At 41.0% G+C, this 18,255-nt stretch overlaps 1 protein-coding gene across 6 annotated transcripts in view; it reads left to right on the top strand.

The window, feature by feature from the left end:
• Positions 1–18,255, top strand: part of AKAP9 (A-kinase anchoring protein 9) — a 362,315-nt gene that overhangs the window by 41,630 nt on the left and 302,430 nt on the right. For all 6 annotated transcript variants that reach the window (XM_089686483.1, XM_089686482.1, XM_089686484.1 and 3 more), the window contains exons 2-3: positions 6,906–7,160; positions 16,621–16,665. In XM_089686483.1, the coding sequence (XP_089542609.1) occupies positions 6,906–7,160; positions 16,621–16,665 (300 nt within the window). The remainder of the gene's footprint in view (positions 1–6,905; positions 7,161–16,620; positions 16,666–18,255) is intronic.

The following is an 18,255-nucleotide window of genomic DNA, read 5'->3' as shown; positions in this document are numbered from 1 at the left end:
TCCGAACAAGTCATAAAGTTCACCCCATATAACAGGCGAAACTTCTGTTCCTTCCAGGTCATGGCTCATGCACATATTCTTTTTGATAAGACGATCGTACGATTTGACCATCATTGAGTCAAAAATCGGTCGTTTTTTCATTAATTTTCCAACATGCCCAATCACCAAAAAGGGGAGGAACCACGAAAATCATCCTGTGCCATTGACCCACTAACACAGCGAAAATCAGCCGATTATTCTTAGGTCCGATTTTTGGATGAAAAATCTGTCGAATTTCAACCCATGTATGGCCGGCATTAGTCATTTCTGCTACAGGGGGCAATATCAGCTTATGATGGCAAAGGGGTAATTTATTTGTCACAGTAGAGCATTACATCTATTGATATTTTTGTTGAATAAATGATTGAAAATTCAACATTTCCCTGTGGTTTTGTTTTTTTTTCCCCAAGTATATTGCCTTTTATCTGTAGGCTCTTTGTGTACAATTTCCATGAGATGTACCTTTCTATATGATTGTATATTACTAGCTAGTTTGAAACTCTTCACAAAGTGGACTTTTACCCTCAATCCCTGTGAGCAGTTTCATATACCCCTCACTGCCCCAACACATAAAATGCTGTTGAAACTATACTCTCCAATCACCTCTACAGTATGACTTGTTGACAACGAAAACATGATATCCCCCAGCCACAGCTTTGTTCTTAGGCCCACTACTGGGCTTGGTCTAAAGTGGTGGTAGTTTTGTATCTCAAACTTTTACTCATATACAATAAGGTAGGTATAGTGAGGTTTAGGTCTGCTTTCATGGAAAACAATAGGGAATCAAGTACAAACCTGTGGATCTAAGTTTTGGAAATTTACACCTGATGTAAAGTATCTCCTTTTGCCACCTCCATTTATGGGTCTTTATAATGGTAACATCAACTCATCATAGTGTTTTTTATTCAAATTAAAAAAAAAAAACATGAATAGTTGACACTTTTTTTATTTTTTAGATCTTGGATAGAGCAGAAAGAAAGTTTTTTTGTTTTTTTTTTTTTTGTTTTTGTTTTGCTTTTTTTTGTCTGTGTACCATTGCAGAAATTTCTCTCCAGAGATGCAACAGGAAAACAGCAAGTTAGAGGAAATCGATTAGGACATGGGTGATTTCAATCAGGTCTACGTGTTGTTTTTTTGACCTGATTGAATGGTTCATGTATTCCTGTGGACTGGCGGGTGTAAACGGACTTGCGTCTATTTACACTTGCCTACCTCCAGTCCGATCCAGTCTGCTAAGAAAAAATGGAAGGGAATCAGTCCCTTTCTGTCCAGGTGAATTGGAACGGATTGGAGGGTTGTAAATGGACAGCCGGTCTGTTTACACCCGGCCTCCCATAGAGCACAGCAGGTTGTGTCCGTGTCCACTCTGCATAAACTGAGCAGACAGGGATGTGTCATCCACCCCACTCTGCTCTGATCAGGGGGAGATCAGCAGACACGTGCCCTGCTGATCAAAGATTCTGTCCCGTGTAGAAGGGGTCTGAAAGTGAGGGCAATTCCCCTCTTAGACGGTTGTCCTCAGACAGGTGTCCTCGTTGGAAGACTTCACCTTACCTCTTATTCTGGGGACAACTAAAATGTTGGATTTCTCATCTGTTTTGGTAACCATCACCACCAGTATAATGGAAAATCTCCCCAATTGGGACTCAGACAGTAATAAAAATTTGACAGGTCTAACTTTCCCTACTCTGTCCAAAACTAAAGAAAATGTTTTGCCCAGAGATGCACTTTAATACCTTTTTGAAATAATATAAGAAATGTTATATTTGCCTTGTAGTTAATATTTTACCATATGTTTGCAGCCAAGCTAGACAAACAGCCAATAGCCTTAGGCTCCATGTACACGGGACACTTCGGAACGATGGAAACTGACTGCTGGAAAACGTAGGTTAAAATATGTCTGTTTAGCCGCGTTTGCATACTACGTTTATGTGCATTTGCGATTAGAAGCGTTTTTTAAAGATAGCCTCCAGGAGACCTTCCAAAATGCCAAAAATGTACTGAAAAACAGTAAAAAATTACCTATTTCAGACATTTGGAGAGAAATTTTGAGTGTTGGATGTGTCCCAGCTCATTTCTGTGCAGAAATTATTGCAGGGGTGTCTAAAATATTTTCTTTCATGTGAAACCTCAAGGTATGGTGTGCCGGGTCCATTTGAGTACCGGGAAAATGCTTTGCATGCATTTTTCATGATGAAAAAAGGCTCTGGACAGCATCTGGAAATGGAAGAGTTTAAAAAAAAATTTCAACCGCTTATAATCGCGGTTAGCTGCGTTTACAAGTGTTTGGAACGCTGATAAAATCTACTCCTGAACGCCAGTTTGGTGCCTTAAAAAAAACAACTGTAAACTCAACTGCCTATAAACGACAGTGTACATGGACACATAGGAAAATATTAGGGAGATTTCAGGGGTTGCTGAAAAAAACGCAGAAAACTCCTAAATGTGAGTATATCAGCTGCAGTGTACATGGAGCCTTATACAGTGTTATTATCTGGAGATACTAGACAGATCCTTGGTTGTATCATGAGAGATCCTCCTGCCTATGGTGTTACCTTCATTGTCACAATTTCCAGTTAATAATGAAAATTAAGAAAACATGTTTTCTATAATAAATTCATAGACTCCTCTTTTTACAGGATATGTGTTTGAGCAGAATATAAATTCATGAACGGGTAGTTTTTAAACAAAACGGTTAAAAGTGCTAATGATGTGTAAAGTGTGGTAACCCTTAGTTAATGGACTTCACTGTTTATCAACTCTAAGCAGTCAGTACCATGGACAGCTATGTCTGATAGCCTGCATTGGGTTTCTGTACATTTCTGTTTGCTGTATCCTGTAAGTTATAGCTCATTGGAGTGCTGTGACTTGGTCTTCTGGACTTTTTCTTCTTGCCGTTTTAAGCGTGTTTGCTCCAAATTAGATCTTGGCACAGGACAAAGAGCCTCAGCCAAGCTTTAAATTTGATTTGGAGGATTAGCATGGGGCTTTGCAGGAGAAATGTCGTCTTGGGCATTTGGTTAAATTGATTGTGTCATTAAATTCTTTGGAAGATGTAATCTGCAACGAAAGTACTGTCTGCACCTTAGTTGCTGTTTACAGGAAAACTATAAGGCCCCTATCACACGGGCAACCTGTGATTGAATAGATCAGAAACCTACTGCAATGTATCCCAATGGGAAGTAACATGTAAGTGGCTATAGGTTTTACACCTGGGTTGCTTCAGGTTCATCTAGCACAGTGGTTCTCAACCTGTGGGTCGCAACCCCTTTGGGGGTCGAACAACCCTTTTCACAGGGGTCGCCTAAGACCATCGGAAAACACATATTTCCAATGTGTAAAGAGCAGCTACTGTGTTGAAAGCAGCTACTGTGTTGAAAGCAGCAGTATTAGAGGTAAAACGACACTTCATGAATTATAATTAATGGGTAAATAATTTTATGGTTGGGGGTCACCACAACATGAGGAACTGTATTAAAGGGTCACGACATTAGGAAGGTTGAGAACCGCTGATCTAGCAGAACATAAGTTTGCAGCTTGGTTGCTTTTGCGGACATCACTGACTATGGGCAGATGAAGGGAAATTTGTTTACATTCGGCCTTCCATAGACATTACAGGGCTCTGTTTTATTTCCATCTCAAAATATGGGAAATAATGGAATAGAGGTGGATGTCACAAATAGGCAGTAGAATTTTAATTATTTATTTAAAACCAATGTCTGCTTTTAATTTAACTTTAACCTTTTTATTGAATGAACCTGGAAGTGCTAAGCTCTGAGAAGTTCCAGATTCAAGGGTGCAGAGCCAGGTAAAAAGAAGATCAAGCAGAGTTTGTGCTTCCTCTGCTAGAGCAAAGGGCAGGCAGGGGAGACATTAGGGGCCTAATAGAAGAACCCTGATGTCTTCATCAAGATACCTGTCAAATGCTATCACATAGGGGGATTGTTAATCCCCTTGCGATAGCAATAAAGTGTAGTGAAAAAAAAATCAAAACAAAAGTGTTAAATTGAAATATAATAAAATAAATAAAAATGTAAAATAAAGCTCTGCACACGAACGCAAATGCGCACTTAAGGAGCTAACATAAATGACGATTGCATAACACACACAGAGGAACGGTCACATTTTAAGCGTCTGCATTGATCATTTTGGGGCTGTAGTTTCATAGTCACATGTATTTTTGAGGCCTGACATGTTTGGTATTCAGTTACTTCAAATAGTCTCATCTTTTTTAGAAAACAGTTGGGGATTATCTTGTGTTTTTGTGCACTAAAATTCATTCTATTTTTTTTTTTTGTTTTTTTTTCTTCTTTTTTTTGCCTCAAAAATATAGACTAGGTAAGCAGTTGCACAAGTATTGTGCTACCTAAACCACTGTTTCTCAACTTTTTTTCAGTCAAGGCACCCTTTAAAATGTTGCACAATCTCAAGGCACCCCATTCTAAAATGTGAAAAACGAAATAGTTTACATAATGCCGAAGCGCCCAAACATGTAGGACACCCAATGTTAGAGGTGGTAGTGACTAGTATTCCCATGTTTATCTTCTCCTTACTTTTTCTCTCTCACTCAGCTAATGTGACCCCAGTGGTGACGGACGGGGGCAGGGAAGAGTAAACAAGGATGTTGTGCAGGTGCCTGACATCCTCTTTTGGTCCATCATTGGTTATTAGAATGCCAGTGTCCAGGAGGTTGTAATGGTGCACAATGAAAATTTTGTGTCTTTGTGTAACTAAAAGGCAGGCTTCTGTACAGTTTTTGGGCAGTTTTAAGGTATTTTGCCAAGGCACCCCTGAAGAAACCTGAAGGCTCCCGGGTTGAAATAGTCTGAACTAAACAATCGCTACTACCGTCTTTTTATACTGTAGGTCCTCTGATTTCGGAATATAAGCAATGGTTTGGGGGCTTAATTAATTTTCAAGCCTAAAGTGTTGTTTGCGTGAAAGTTTAAAATCAGTCTAGCAGTGAAAAGGAAGGTACATCATCAGTGCTTGCCAAATGGGCGTAGCAGGAACACGCTGGACTCAGAAGAAGTGGCAGTGACTAGGTGGAGGCAGAAAGCTTTGGCCCTTACATTGCTGGAGGGGAGCACACCTAGAGATGGGCAGCATTTGCCATCGTGCCACATTATGGCACACCTAACTACCCCCATGTTACATTTTAGTTGCCATTTTAGTTGCCTTTCTGCATCTTCCTTTAACGGCACCCATAGCTTATTTTCCATTAACATGGATTTTGAAATCTGGTTGTAACATTTTACTTGAAAGTTATTGTTGGTTGTGATATTTACATTTCTACCTGCTTGCAGAACCCTTCTCCCTCTAGTTGTAATTCCTACACCGTTCACCTGATTTGGATGTAAATACCCTCATATTAAAGCTGACAGTCTGCAGTTAAAGCACATCTTGTTCGTTTCATTTCAAATTCATTGTGGTGTATAGAGCCAAAAATGTTAGAATTGTGTCGATGTCCCAATATTTATGGACCTGACTATATAAAAGCATGAGGATCCCCAGCACTTTTCTTGAATAAAAGGGTCACCTTATTGCATTTGGGTCATAAACTATCATCTCAGGCCCATGCTTTCATATTTTGAGCTTTATAAGTCCCTACCCATTGCTATTTTTAGGTGCTTGTATTGCTCAGACACATAGGCATAGGTATGTGTTGTTAGTTTTAACTGAGGATGGTCTTTTAGGTCAAACAGTAGAGCTAGCATTCTTCATGCTTTTATGTTGTACCCGACTGTGGACTTGAAGATGTTGAGTTGCTGCACACCTTGTTGTAAGTAATGATCACAGAAAGAGAAGTGGGTGAGCTGTTTCTTGATACATTGTGAAGGTCTTTCTTGCCTTTTTGGTAGCTGGAGTAGTAATGGGATTTGAAATGTGCAAAAAAGGGAAGAATTCAGTTGTTGATGTTCTTGTATGCTCAAAAATTTTTCAAAACTCAACCATGCTTGGATCTCCAAATACTTGTTGTCAACAAATTCCAATGGTATATATCAAATAAAGTGCAGTGCTCTAAACAAAAATAGTGACTATATAAATAAACATTACATTTTCCCAATAGAAAGTCCAAAGATCATGAACATCTCTGATCTGCCTGAAAAGATAGACGTCAGTGTTATCCTTCCACATATCCACCACTAGTGAGCACATGCAGCCTCTTACTAGCATATATTGACCCTCTACACATCGATTGGTGAAATAGCACTTAACAATAAATATTAAAGGTTCCACAGCCTCCATTTGATCTTATCCGCTCTCACAGGTTCAGCTGGGCAACTCTCATATGCCTGGAACTCGCTCCCCACCAATGGTCTAAAGGCATCTGGCTCCCATATATATTCAGCTCATAAAGGGCAAACTGAACAGCCTCTTGGTGTAATATAAAAACCCAACATTTATTAAAACCACATTTACATACATATGGTAATAGAATAGATATGCATATTGAATATGATATGATAAATCACCAAGAAGATGGATGCAGTCCTGATGTCACACGTCCCGTAACTCCTTCCTACGCATTTCGTAATATGGTGAAAACGTCAGGGGCCTCAGCGATTTTTTTTTTTTTTTTTATATGCTCAGCAATAAAACTGTGATCTACAGTTCAATACGGTTTATCCTGGTGAAATGTTGCGGATTACAGTCAAACCAAATGTCTCAGTAGAGGTTACCCTCCCCCTTTCCTTTTGACCAGAAACAAGATAATTTACATTGATATTTACATTTCTACCTGCTTGCTCCCTCTAGTTGTTCTCTGTATATTCGACAGTTCGGTCAATGATCCATCCCTTCTTGTACATTTGTTAGAGACCGTGAAGGCTCTTCCTAAGACAGTTTTTGTTTCTATCTTGCAGCTTGCCCAGTTCAGACAACGTAAGGGGCAGACTGACAGCCAGGCTTCCACCAAGAAGAGCAAGAAAAAGAAGACCTCCTCTGGCTCCAAACATCGGGAGAAGCCTGAAAAAACCCCAGAAGCTGGCTTATCCCAGAACGATGAGACCCTATCACAGACTGCTCCAAGCGGAGCCAGTACCACTGCAGAGTTCACCATCATGAGAACGCTGCCTCATGGCGAGATGATTCAGCATGATAAGACCTACACCATTGAGGTATGGGATCCCAAAAATGGTACTGTGATATACTTAAAATTCAAAGGTCACAAAGCTTTTTATTAGTAACTTACTGTGGTTGTTGCGTATCTTCATGTGCTAGCCCCCTGTCCAGTGAGAGCACCCTAATTGACCGCAGCAGCATTTTTATTCGACTGGACGATAACAGTTGGCAAGACTTGTAGACTGGCAGTGAAGCCAGGAAAGCTGTACACAGGATCTCAAATGCATAGTTACATAGTTAGTGTGGCTGAAAAGTCCATTTTAGTTCAACCATAAAAAAAAAAATTATAATCCTATAACCTAGTTGATCCAGAGGAAGGCAAAAAAAACCTAGCAAAGCATGATCCACTTTGTCCCTGCAGTGGAAAAAATTCCTTCCTGATCCCCTGATAGGCAATCGGATATTCCCTGGATCAACTTTACCTATAAATGTTAGTATTCAGTTATATTCTGTGTATCTAGAAAAGAATCCAGGCCTTTTTTAAAGCAATCTATTGAGTTGGCCAGAGCCAACTCTTTAGGGAGTCTATTCCACATTTTCACAGCAGTTACTGTGAAGAAACCTTTCCTTATTTGGAGATTACATTTCTTTTCCTTCAGACGTAAATAGTGCCCCCCTTGTCCTCTGTGATTACCTCAGAGTGAATAACTATACACTGAGTTCACTATATGAACCACTGATGTATTTATACATATTGATCATATCCCCCTTATGTACTATATATGGAGATCATATCCCCCCCTTATGTATTATACATGGAGATCATATCCCCCCTTATGTATTATACATGGAGATCATATCCCCCCTTATGTATTATACATGGAGATCATATCCCCCCCTTATGTATTATACATGGTGATCATATCCCCCTTATGTATTATACATGGAGATCATATCCCCCCTTATGTATTATACATGGAGATCATATCCCCCTTATGTATTATACATGGAGATCATATCCCCCTTATGTATTTATACATGGAGATCATATCCCCCCTTATGTATTATACATGGAGATCATATCCCCCTTATGTATTTATACATGGAGATCATATCCCCCCTTATGTATTATACATGGAGATCATATCCCCCTTATGTATTATACATGGTGATCATATCCCCCCTTATGTATTATACATGGAGATCATATCCCCCTTATGTATTATACATGGAGATCATATCCCCCCTTATGTATTATACATGGAGATCATATCCCCCCTTATGTATTATACATGGAGATCATATCCCCCCTTATGTATTATACATGGTGATCATATCCCCCCTTATGTATTATACATGGAGATCATATCCCCTCTTATGTATTATACATGGAGATCATATCCCCCCTTATGTATTATACATGGAGATCATATCCCCCCTTAATATCCTCTTCTCAAGAGAAAATAAATGTAATTCCTTTAATCTTTCCTCATAGCTGAGCTCCTCCATGCCTCTTATCAGTTTTTGGTTGCCCTTCTCTGTACTTTCTCCAGTTCCCCAATGTTCTTTTTGTGAATTGGTGCCCAAAACTGAACTGCATATTCCAGATGAGGTATTACTAATGATTTGTACCGGGGGAAATGATATCTCCCTCTCTGGAGTCTATACCTCTTTTAATACAAGAGAGGATTTTGCTCTTTAGAAGCCGCAGCTTGGCATTGCATGCCATTATTAAGCTTGTGATCCACCAGAACTCCCAGATCCTTCTCCACCATTGACCTCCCAGTTGTACCCCCCCCCCCTAGTGTGTATGATGCATGCATATTCTTAGCCCCCAAGTGCAGAACCTTACATTTATCAACATTAAGCCTTATTTGCCACATAGTTGCCCAATTACACAGAGCATTGAGGTCGGCTTGTAAATTGGAGACATCCTGTAAGGACGTTATTCCACTTCACAGCTTGGTGTCATCTGCAAAGACTGAAACTGCATTCTTAATCTCAGACCCTATATCGTTTATAAATATATTAAAAAGTAAGGGTCCCAGCACTGAACCTTGGGGTACACCACTAACACCCCTAGACCATTCAGAATATGAATCATTAATTACTACTCTCTGAACACGATCTTTTAGCCAGTTTTCTATTTATTTACATTCTAATTTTTCCAAGCCTGTAGACTTTACCTTACACATTAGCCGTGTGTGGGGAACTGTGTCAAACGCTTTTGCAAAATCCAAGTATACCACGTCCACTGCCACCCCTCTGTCCAAGTATACCACGTCCACTGCCACCGCTCTGTCCAAGTATACCACGTCCACTGCCACCGCTCTGTCCAAGTATACCACGTCCACTGCCACCGCTCTGTCCAAGTATACCACGTCCACTGCCACCGCTCTGTCCAAGTATGCCACGTCCACCACCACCACTCTGTCCAAGGTTTTGCTCACCTCTTCATAAAAAGAAATCAGATTTGTTTGACTTCTGTCTTTCATGAATCCATGCTGTTTGTTGCTTAAAAATATTTTTTTCCAGCAAGAACTCATCTATGTTAAACTAACAGGTCTATAATTACTTGGTAAAGATTTTGACCCCTTTTTAAATATTGGTACCGCATTGGCCTTATGCCAATCCAATGATACTATGCCAGTCATTAAAGAGTCCCTAAAAATTAGAAACAATGGCTTTGAAATGACAGAGCTCAATTCTTTAAGGACCTGTAGGTGTATGTCATCTGGTCCAGGTGCTTTATTCACCTTTATTCTGTCTAAATATTTCTAGATTATATCATTTTGTTAGCCAATGTGGATCAGCTGGAGCTGTGTCAATACCATGCCTATTATGGACAAGAGCTCCCCCATGCTCTTTTGTATACACAGAGCTGAAGAAGGTATTTAATAAACTTTCCTTCTCTTTGTCCCCAGTCACCCACTCTAGATTGTTTTGTAAAGGGCCTACATGCTATGGCCGGACCCTTTTACTATTAATATATTTGAAAAAAGTTTTGGGGTTTGTCCAGCTATCTTTTGCAGTCTGTCGTTCGTTTTCAATTTTTGCTGCCTTGATTACCTTTTTACATAATCTGTTATATTCTTTTTGATGTTTAAACGACGATAGCACTTCTTCATTTTTATATTTTATAAACTCTTTTCTTATTATTTATAGCACATTTAACTTTGGCCATAAGCCACATAGGTGTTATTTTTAGCCTTTTAAACTTGTTCCGCATAGGAATATATTTTGCAGTGTGTTCACATACAGTCTTTTTATTTATTTTTTTTTAAACTCCCAATTTTGTATTGTGTTCAGCTATGCCAATTTTCCCTCCCAGTCTAAGTCTTGTAGAACAGCTATCAGCCTTGGAAAGTTAGCTCTCTTAAAGTTGAGTGTTTTTATTTTTCCCATATGTGCTTGTTTACAGCAAACAATCAATGAAATCCATGTTCTGATCACTGCTACCCAGATATTCTTTTATATGGACATTCATAATAAGCTCTGCATGATTTGAGCTTACCAGATCCAGCAGAACATCATTCCTAGTTGGGGCCTCTATGAACTGTACCATAAAATTGTCCTGTAGCAGGTTTATAAATTTGTGCCCTTTAACTGTTCCTGCAGTGCCATTACTCCAGTCAATTTCTGGGTAGTTAAAATCCCCCATTATTATCACTGTCCCAGCCTTTGCAGTCCTTACGATCTGTGCAAAGAGCGGAGTTTTCACCTCCTCATTAACACTGGAAGGCATATAACAAACTCAAATGATTACCTTTGTAGTACGCACCCCCATGTGCAGTTCCACCCATAATGCTTCAGCCTTGTTGCACTCCATCAACTAGGTCCTCCTTCACACTTGCTTTGAGATCACTTCTCACATGGAGACAGACACCACCACCTTTTCTTTTTACCCTGTCTCTCCAAAAGAGAACATGGCCAGGAATATTAATGGCCCAGTCATGTGAAGAATGAAGCCAAGATTCGGCAATACCAATTAAATCCTAGTTCTCTTCATGCACCAAAGCTTCCAACTCGCCTAATTTGCTTGGCAGACTTCTGGCATAGGTGAACAAACACTTTAAATTATTGACACCTTTTGCACACGTACTTTGCATATTTTTTGTTTTTGCACAAATGGTACCAATTCCACTGTTTGTTTGTAACATGGGAACCTTCTGATCACCTGCCATAGCCCTCCCCCCATCTTTCCCCATTCCACCCGCCAATAAGAACTGACTCCTGTCTGATCTGTCTGCCACATTATAATCTAATTCTCCCTCCCCCCTGGATCCTAGTTTAAATACTCCTCCAGCGTCCCATAAACCTCTCCCACAGCACAGAAGACCTCATTCCAATTCGGTCCAAACCATCTCAAGCATATAGGTTGCACCCCAATGAAATGTCAGCCCAGTGCTCTAGAAACCCAAATCCTTCCCTCTTACACCAGGACTTTAACCATGCATTCAGTTCTCTAATCTTCCCCTATTTTTCCTCTGTTGCGCATGGTACAGGTAATATTTCAGAGAATATTACCTTTTGAGGTCCTTCCCTTCAGCTTGCAGCCTAGTTCTTTAAACTGATTGTTAAGGAACCGTCACCTTCCATGTATTTTGTCATTGGTTCCAACATGGACCAAGACAGCTGGGTCATGCCCAGCCCCTCCCAGTAATTTATCAACCTGGTCCACCACATGCTGAACCCTGGCACCAGGGGGGACAGCAAACCATTTGGTTAAAGTGATCCTAGTGACAAATTATCAGTCCTGATTATAAAAATCCCCTATTACCACCAACTGCCTAGGCCTTTCTGCTCTACCTACACCACCCCTCCTAGATGGTCTGCTTGGCTGGCTGTTAGGGATAGCAGTGAGATACAGGGCTGCCACTCCCACATCTTCACCCAACTTGGCAAATCTGTTTGGGTGCTCAAACTCAGGGCTGACCTTCCTTTTCTGTGAGCCCCTACCACTCTCATCTCACTACAGTAACCCATCTTTCTACCTGATAATCCTGACTAGTCCCTCCGCCCTCCATATCAATCTCATTAGCTACCTTCTCAGAGAGCAGAAGACCCCTTTTCAAGGTTTTCAAGTGTTGCAATTTGCTCCTCCAGATCTCTAACACGAGCTTCCAGAAGGGCAACCCACTCACAATCGTCACAGAGGTGTCCATCGTGGAGCTATTGCTCCATTGTTGCATACATGCGGCACACTGTTCACTGCACAAAACCTTCAACCCTGCTAGCACACATTATCCCAGTTACAATGTTATTATTACAAACAGAAAATATCAGTTGTCACTTACAGGTTAGAAGACTCATGTTTTCAACTCTGGTTTTTTAACTCCACTTAATCAAATGTCCACTTGACCAAAGGTATCAAAATCTTCTGCTCAAGGCAGAACTTATCTCCGCCAATCCTCCAATTATTTGCCACTCTGACACCAGAACTGCAGTGAACCTTTGAAATGATGTCTCAGGGAACCCCTGCTAATCATTACTATATAAATAACTCCTGTTACATTAGTGTGATTATCAGTGCTCCTTACATTGTGGTCATTGGGAAGAATTAAGCTCTTACAGATAGCTAAAAAGATCAGTGGTGTCAGTGGGAACTTAACTCCGAGGCAGAAATTGCTAATTGTTCAAGGGACCCCTAACAAGCTCTGAAGGAACCCTGGTTGAGAAAGGCTGCTTTAGACCATTATTGGAAGGGGCGTGGGTTTAGAACAGGGAGAAAGTGGTGCTTGCTGCTGACTTTGATGGTAGCCATGGCCCTGTGTACAGCCTGAGCTTGGGATGCACAAGCTGTACAAGCCCATGCACATTGACTTGAAGATAAATTTAGGATCTTGTAGACACTTCAGCAGCATTACATACCTGACGGGTTCATTTTAAAGTTATGCCTCTCTTTTAATTTACCATTCCTGATGTCTGGTTAATTGGTTAGTTCAGGGCATTATACATAACTAGTAGTAGTAGTAGTAATAGTAAATGTCTTGAAAGTTGTTGGTTAATGGTATTCAACTCCATCTATCTTGTTGGCCTTTCCAAGCAAAGTTTTTAATCTGGACTGCTTAGTCTGCTTGTCCCAAAATAGAATCCGTGTACTATAATTTTATTATCACAGACTATACTTGGAGTTTTCAGTTGTGTGACAAAAAATTGTCCCCTTTTTTTAGTAGTTTTATGAGAATGCAAGAATACATTCCTGCCATGGTACAATATACAGCCACATTAGCATTTACAAAAGCTCTACCTTTTTTTTTCATTAAATTGCCATCCCTGAGCATCAGTCAGACAATGCAGTTATCAGACTGGCCAAACTAGCCTGTTAAAAGAGAAGTATGGGTTTATAAAAAAAATAAACATTTATATTTCCCTAGTTGGATGCAGCGTTGGACCAATGCTGCATCTGTCTTCCGCCGATTCAGACCAAGAACTGAGCAATGAAACACCGCTAGCCACTTAGTTCTCAGTCTCCAGTCTGCAGAGCGCTAATGATTGTCAATCACCAGCTCTCTTCTCTGCCCCTTCAGCTCTCACTGAAATGCTGGGCTGTGGAGGCTCTGCGGGAGCGGTCGGCTCGGGATCTCAGTGGCATGCTAAAGTTGGGATCTTTCTAGAGCCTGAATGGCTGAGTGACGTCAGCTGACAACGGGCTTTATCCCACTGTCAGACAAAAACAGGTCACAGGAGTGCACGCCTGTGATCCCCAGTAGAAATAGAGCCAAAATAGCTTTGGCTTTGCTTCTCCTTTAAAGTCAATTGGACCTCACTGCAACTGCAAGCCAATAGCTTGGCCAATGATTGCAGTGGTATTGCCTCTTGAATGCCTGGAAGATGCTGCTCTACTTCCCTTTGCAAAGCAATCTACCGCAAATCACTTTTGAGAGGTATGGTAGAGATTGTCACTGGTTTAAACGAGGCCTAATGCTAGCCCTAAGCTTTAGTCTCTAACCTCAACTTCAAACTCAGATCAAACCCTGACCTACAATACTTCTGATCCTACCTCTCATCTATTCATGGTGTATCCCTGAAAACAGGAACTGGTATGGAAATGACCAGTGTATTAGACCACAAAATCATCAGTTACACTATAGGGCATAATGTTTGTGGATACCAGACCATCACACCTACCTATATTGCCAAATATAAGTGGACTTAGACAATTGTGCACTTCCAACCTTGTGAAGGTTCTTTTCTGTTCCAGCATGAATGCACCCCTGTGTACAAAGCCATGGTTTGATGAGTTTCACAAATGTTTTTAGTTGCTCAATGGGCACAAAATCCACAAAAAAATATTGTGGAAAGCTAGAGGAGTGGAGGCTGATATTGACACAAAGGTAGGAGGGGAAATCCATAATGATGCCCATGCCTTTGGAATAGGATGTCCAATAGGCTTACATAGGTGTGATGATCATTTGTACACAAAGCCTTGGCCATATCGTGTACTATGTTGAAGAGATTTTAGAAGTTCTAAAAGCTTGCAGTCTTATAGCATAGGTTCACCATTTAGAGCATGTTACACATTATATCCATATTTAGGGTGTAATGTTTAACATGCTCCAGGTCTGCACCAACCCCCCCTTGTGACAGCAGGCTGGGGTTTTCTCCCCGCATCGGCAGTGACTTTTTCAAAAACAGCACATACAGTCAGGTCCATACATATTTGAACACAGGCACAATTTTAGTTTTTTTTCAGGTATTTGCCAAAACATATTAAAGCTATAGTTATATAATGGATATGGGCTGAAAGCGCACACTCTCAGGTTTAATATGAGGGTATGTACATCCAAACTGGAGGAAGGGTTTAGGAATTACAGCTCTTAAGATTAGCCACCCCCCCCCCTTTTTCAAGGGGCGAAAAGTAATTGGACAGTTGAATCAAAAGCGGTTTCATGGCCAGGTGTGGGCTACTCCATTATGTCTTCGTCAATAAAGCAGGTAAAAGGTCTGGAGTTGATTCTAATTGTGGTATTTGCATTTGGAATCTATTGCTGTGAACCTACATCATGCATTCAAAGGAGCTGTCCATGCAAGTGAAACAGGCCATTTTAAGGCTTCAAAAACGAAAAATGGCAGGAACATTAGGAGTGGTCAAATCAACAGTTTGGTACATTCTGGGGAAAGAACAATGCACTGGTGAGCTCAGCAACATACAAAGGCATGGACGTCCATGGAACTCAACAGTGGTGGATAATCGTAGGATCCTCCTCTATGGTAAAGAAAAACCCATTCACAACATCCAGACAAGTGAAGGACACTCTCCAGGAGGTGGGCGTATCATTGTCAAAGTGTACAATCAAGAAAAGACTTCAGAAGAGCAAATACAGAGGGTTCACCACAAGATACAAACCATTCATAAGCCTGAAGAATAGATAAGCCAGATTAGATTTTGCCAAAAAAACATCTAAAAAAAAAAAAACCAGTTCTGGAAAAGCATTCTTTGGACGGATGAAACTAAGATTAATCTGTAAAGTGTGGAGAAGACTTGGAACAGCTCATGACCCAAAGCACACAACGTCATCTGTTAAACATGGTGCAGGCAGTGTGATGGCATGGGCATGCATGGCTTCCAGTGGCGCTGGGTCATTGGTGTTTATTGATGATGTGACAGAAGCAGCCGGATTAATTCTGCAGTGTTTAGAGATATACTGTCAGCCCAGATTCAGCCAAATGCAGCAAAGTTGTTTGGACAGCGCTTCACAGTACAGATGGACAATGATCCAAAACACACTGCAAAAAGCAACCAAGGAGCTTTTGATGGAAAAGAAGTGGAATATTCTGCAATGGCCGAGTCAATCATCTGATCTCAACCCAATTGAGCATGCTTTTTACTTGCTAAAGACAGAAAGACCCACAAACAAAGAATAATTGAAAACAGCTGTAGTTAGAGCCTGGCAAAGCATCAGAAAGGAGGAAACCCAGTCTTTGGTAATGTCCATGGATTCCACACTTCAGGCAGTCATTGCCAGTAAAGGATTCTTAACAAAATATTAAAAATGAACATTTTATTTATGATTATATTCAATTGTCCAATTACTTTGGTCCCTTGAAAAAGGGGGAATGGCTACTCTTAAGAGCTGTAATCCTAAACCCTTCCTCCAATTTGGATGTACATACCATCAAATTAAACCTGAGAGTGTGCACTTTCAGCCCGAATCCATTATATAGCTATAGCTTGAATATATTTTGGTAAATGCCTGAAAAAATGAAAATTGTGCCTGTGTCCATATATATATGTTTCGGGCTCTGGCTGTGAATGAATGGGACTACAAGTCCCATCTGCTTCCATGGCAGACGCAGGTAAGCTGGAGGCAGTGTCTGCAGGAGCCTCTACTGATCGCTGGTGCAATACTCCGCAGCCTACTGGTGGTGCTACTACGAATTGCCACATGACACCTCAGGTTGCTGTATCAATACAAAACAGGATGCATACACAGAGAGCGATCCCTAAAATAAAATAAAATCACATTTTGACTATAAAGCATTTTTTTGAAATGGGGTTTTGTTTCATTGTAGCCTGAAAGTGAGGTGTCTACCACGGCCGATGATTATAGCTCTGAGGTAAGCCAAGCGGTGCATGCTGCATGCAGATGATCCGCCTGTCTCTGGGTGACATATTTCATTCCTGATCCTAGAGAATCTGTGATTGTCACTTCATTCATTCTCCTTTTGTCTTCATCTGCCATTGGGGAATTGTTGGAAGTACGCAGTTCCCTTTTTCACAGTGTCTTTTGTCGTCTTTCTCTTCTTTGTAATCTCTTAATACTTCATTGAAATTTACATGAAATCATTACTGTTCAGTTTTGTATTGTTCACATTGAAAGGATTGCTTTTATTGCCAGTATAGCAGATTGGTTTTACAGGGCAACTGCAGCCATACAGCTAAGTGCAAAGTTCAAATATAATTCAGGTGCCAAAAGATTTGCAAAGTAAATGCCGATGCTCTTTTTTCATTGGCATTTACCAAAGCATGTGCATATGATGTACCGTATTTTCTAAAGCAGAAGCTTCACATTTGGAAAAATAAATACATCGTGTAGACATGTGCAGGTAAATGCCAATGCAAAAGATCATGGGCGTTTACACAAGCAGAAGTGCATACAGACGTGCACTTCTATGTGCGCTCCACCTGTGGTTCCCCAGGCACAATCGAACTTCCTTGCACCTGCGAACATCCATGTGCATGTACCCTGAAGTGAGTCAGCCAGAGATACGTGATACTTTTTGAGGGACATTAAGGCTAGGTTCACATCTGTGCGGGTGGTGCTGCTGCGGATCCACACGAAAATCCATGCAGCCGCACCACCTGCACAGAGAAATGCGGACCTGCGGGTGGGTGCCATTACTTCTAATGGCACGCCGCACGCACTGGAAAACGCAGCCGTACTGGGTTCCCGTGCGGGCTGCGTTTTCGGAAGAAGTGCAGGGACTTCTTCCCTGTGTGGCACGGGAGTCCATTCAAATGAATGGGCTCTCCTGCCCGTGAAAAACGCGTCCCACACGGCCACATATGTGTGAATCGGGGCTTATTGAGCAAATTTGCGACACACTTACTTGCATTTTAGCCTGCATATTGTTTAGCAAAATATGTGCAGTTTTGTTAGGGTATTTGCTGCACCTGGAATTTCGGGCACCAAACTGACACAACTGTGTAAAGGATTGAGACAGATTTAGCACTAAAGGTGAGACTGATTTTCACTTTGAACAAATTCACACTTCGGAAGCAGCCGGGGCAGGTTGTATTGTTGCAGTGCTGCTTCAGACCAGCAGAGGGAGATATTTAAGTTGCAACCTTACAGTAAGGACTTGTCCACACCAGGCGCAATGCAGGAACTCGCATGTTTTCCTGCATCGCACATTAATGCACTGCCCTCTACAGATGCACGTGGCTGTCATTAAAGTGTCATTAAACCCACATCATAATAAGTGATCAATAAATGCTGTATTACATGCTGCTCATAATTGTTCAGTCACTATGGGATTTGATTTTTATATAAAAAAAAAAAGCCTGGTTGATCCATCTGTTCATGTCCCCAGTGCAGTTGGGGATTTTGCAGAGCAGTTTGGGTGTTGGCAGCTACTGCACATGCTCCGTTTTCGGTGAGTTTCTATGCTGATCATTCCTTCCTTATCATATCTGAGCAGCCCATG

This window comes from Staurois parvus, unplaced genomic scaffold (genome assembly GCF_062004578.1).
Source record: "Staurois parvus isolate SC_StPar_1 unplaced genomic scaffold, SC_StPar_1.0 ptg000400l, whole genome shotgun sequence".
Classification (NCBI taxonomy): Eukaryota; Metazoa; Chordata; class Amphibia; order Anura; family Ranidae; genus Staurois; species Staurois parvus.
Note: the sequence above shows the minus strand (reverse complement) of the source record. Positions and strands in the feature narration are given on the sequence as shown.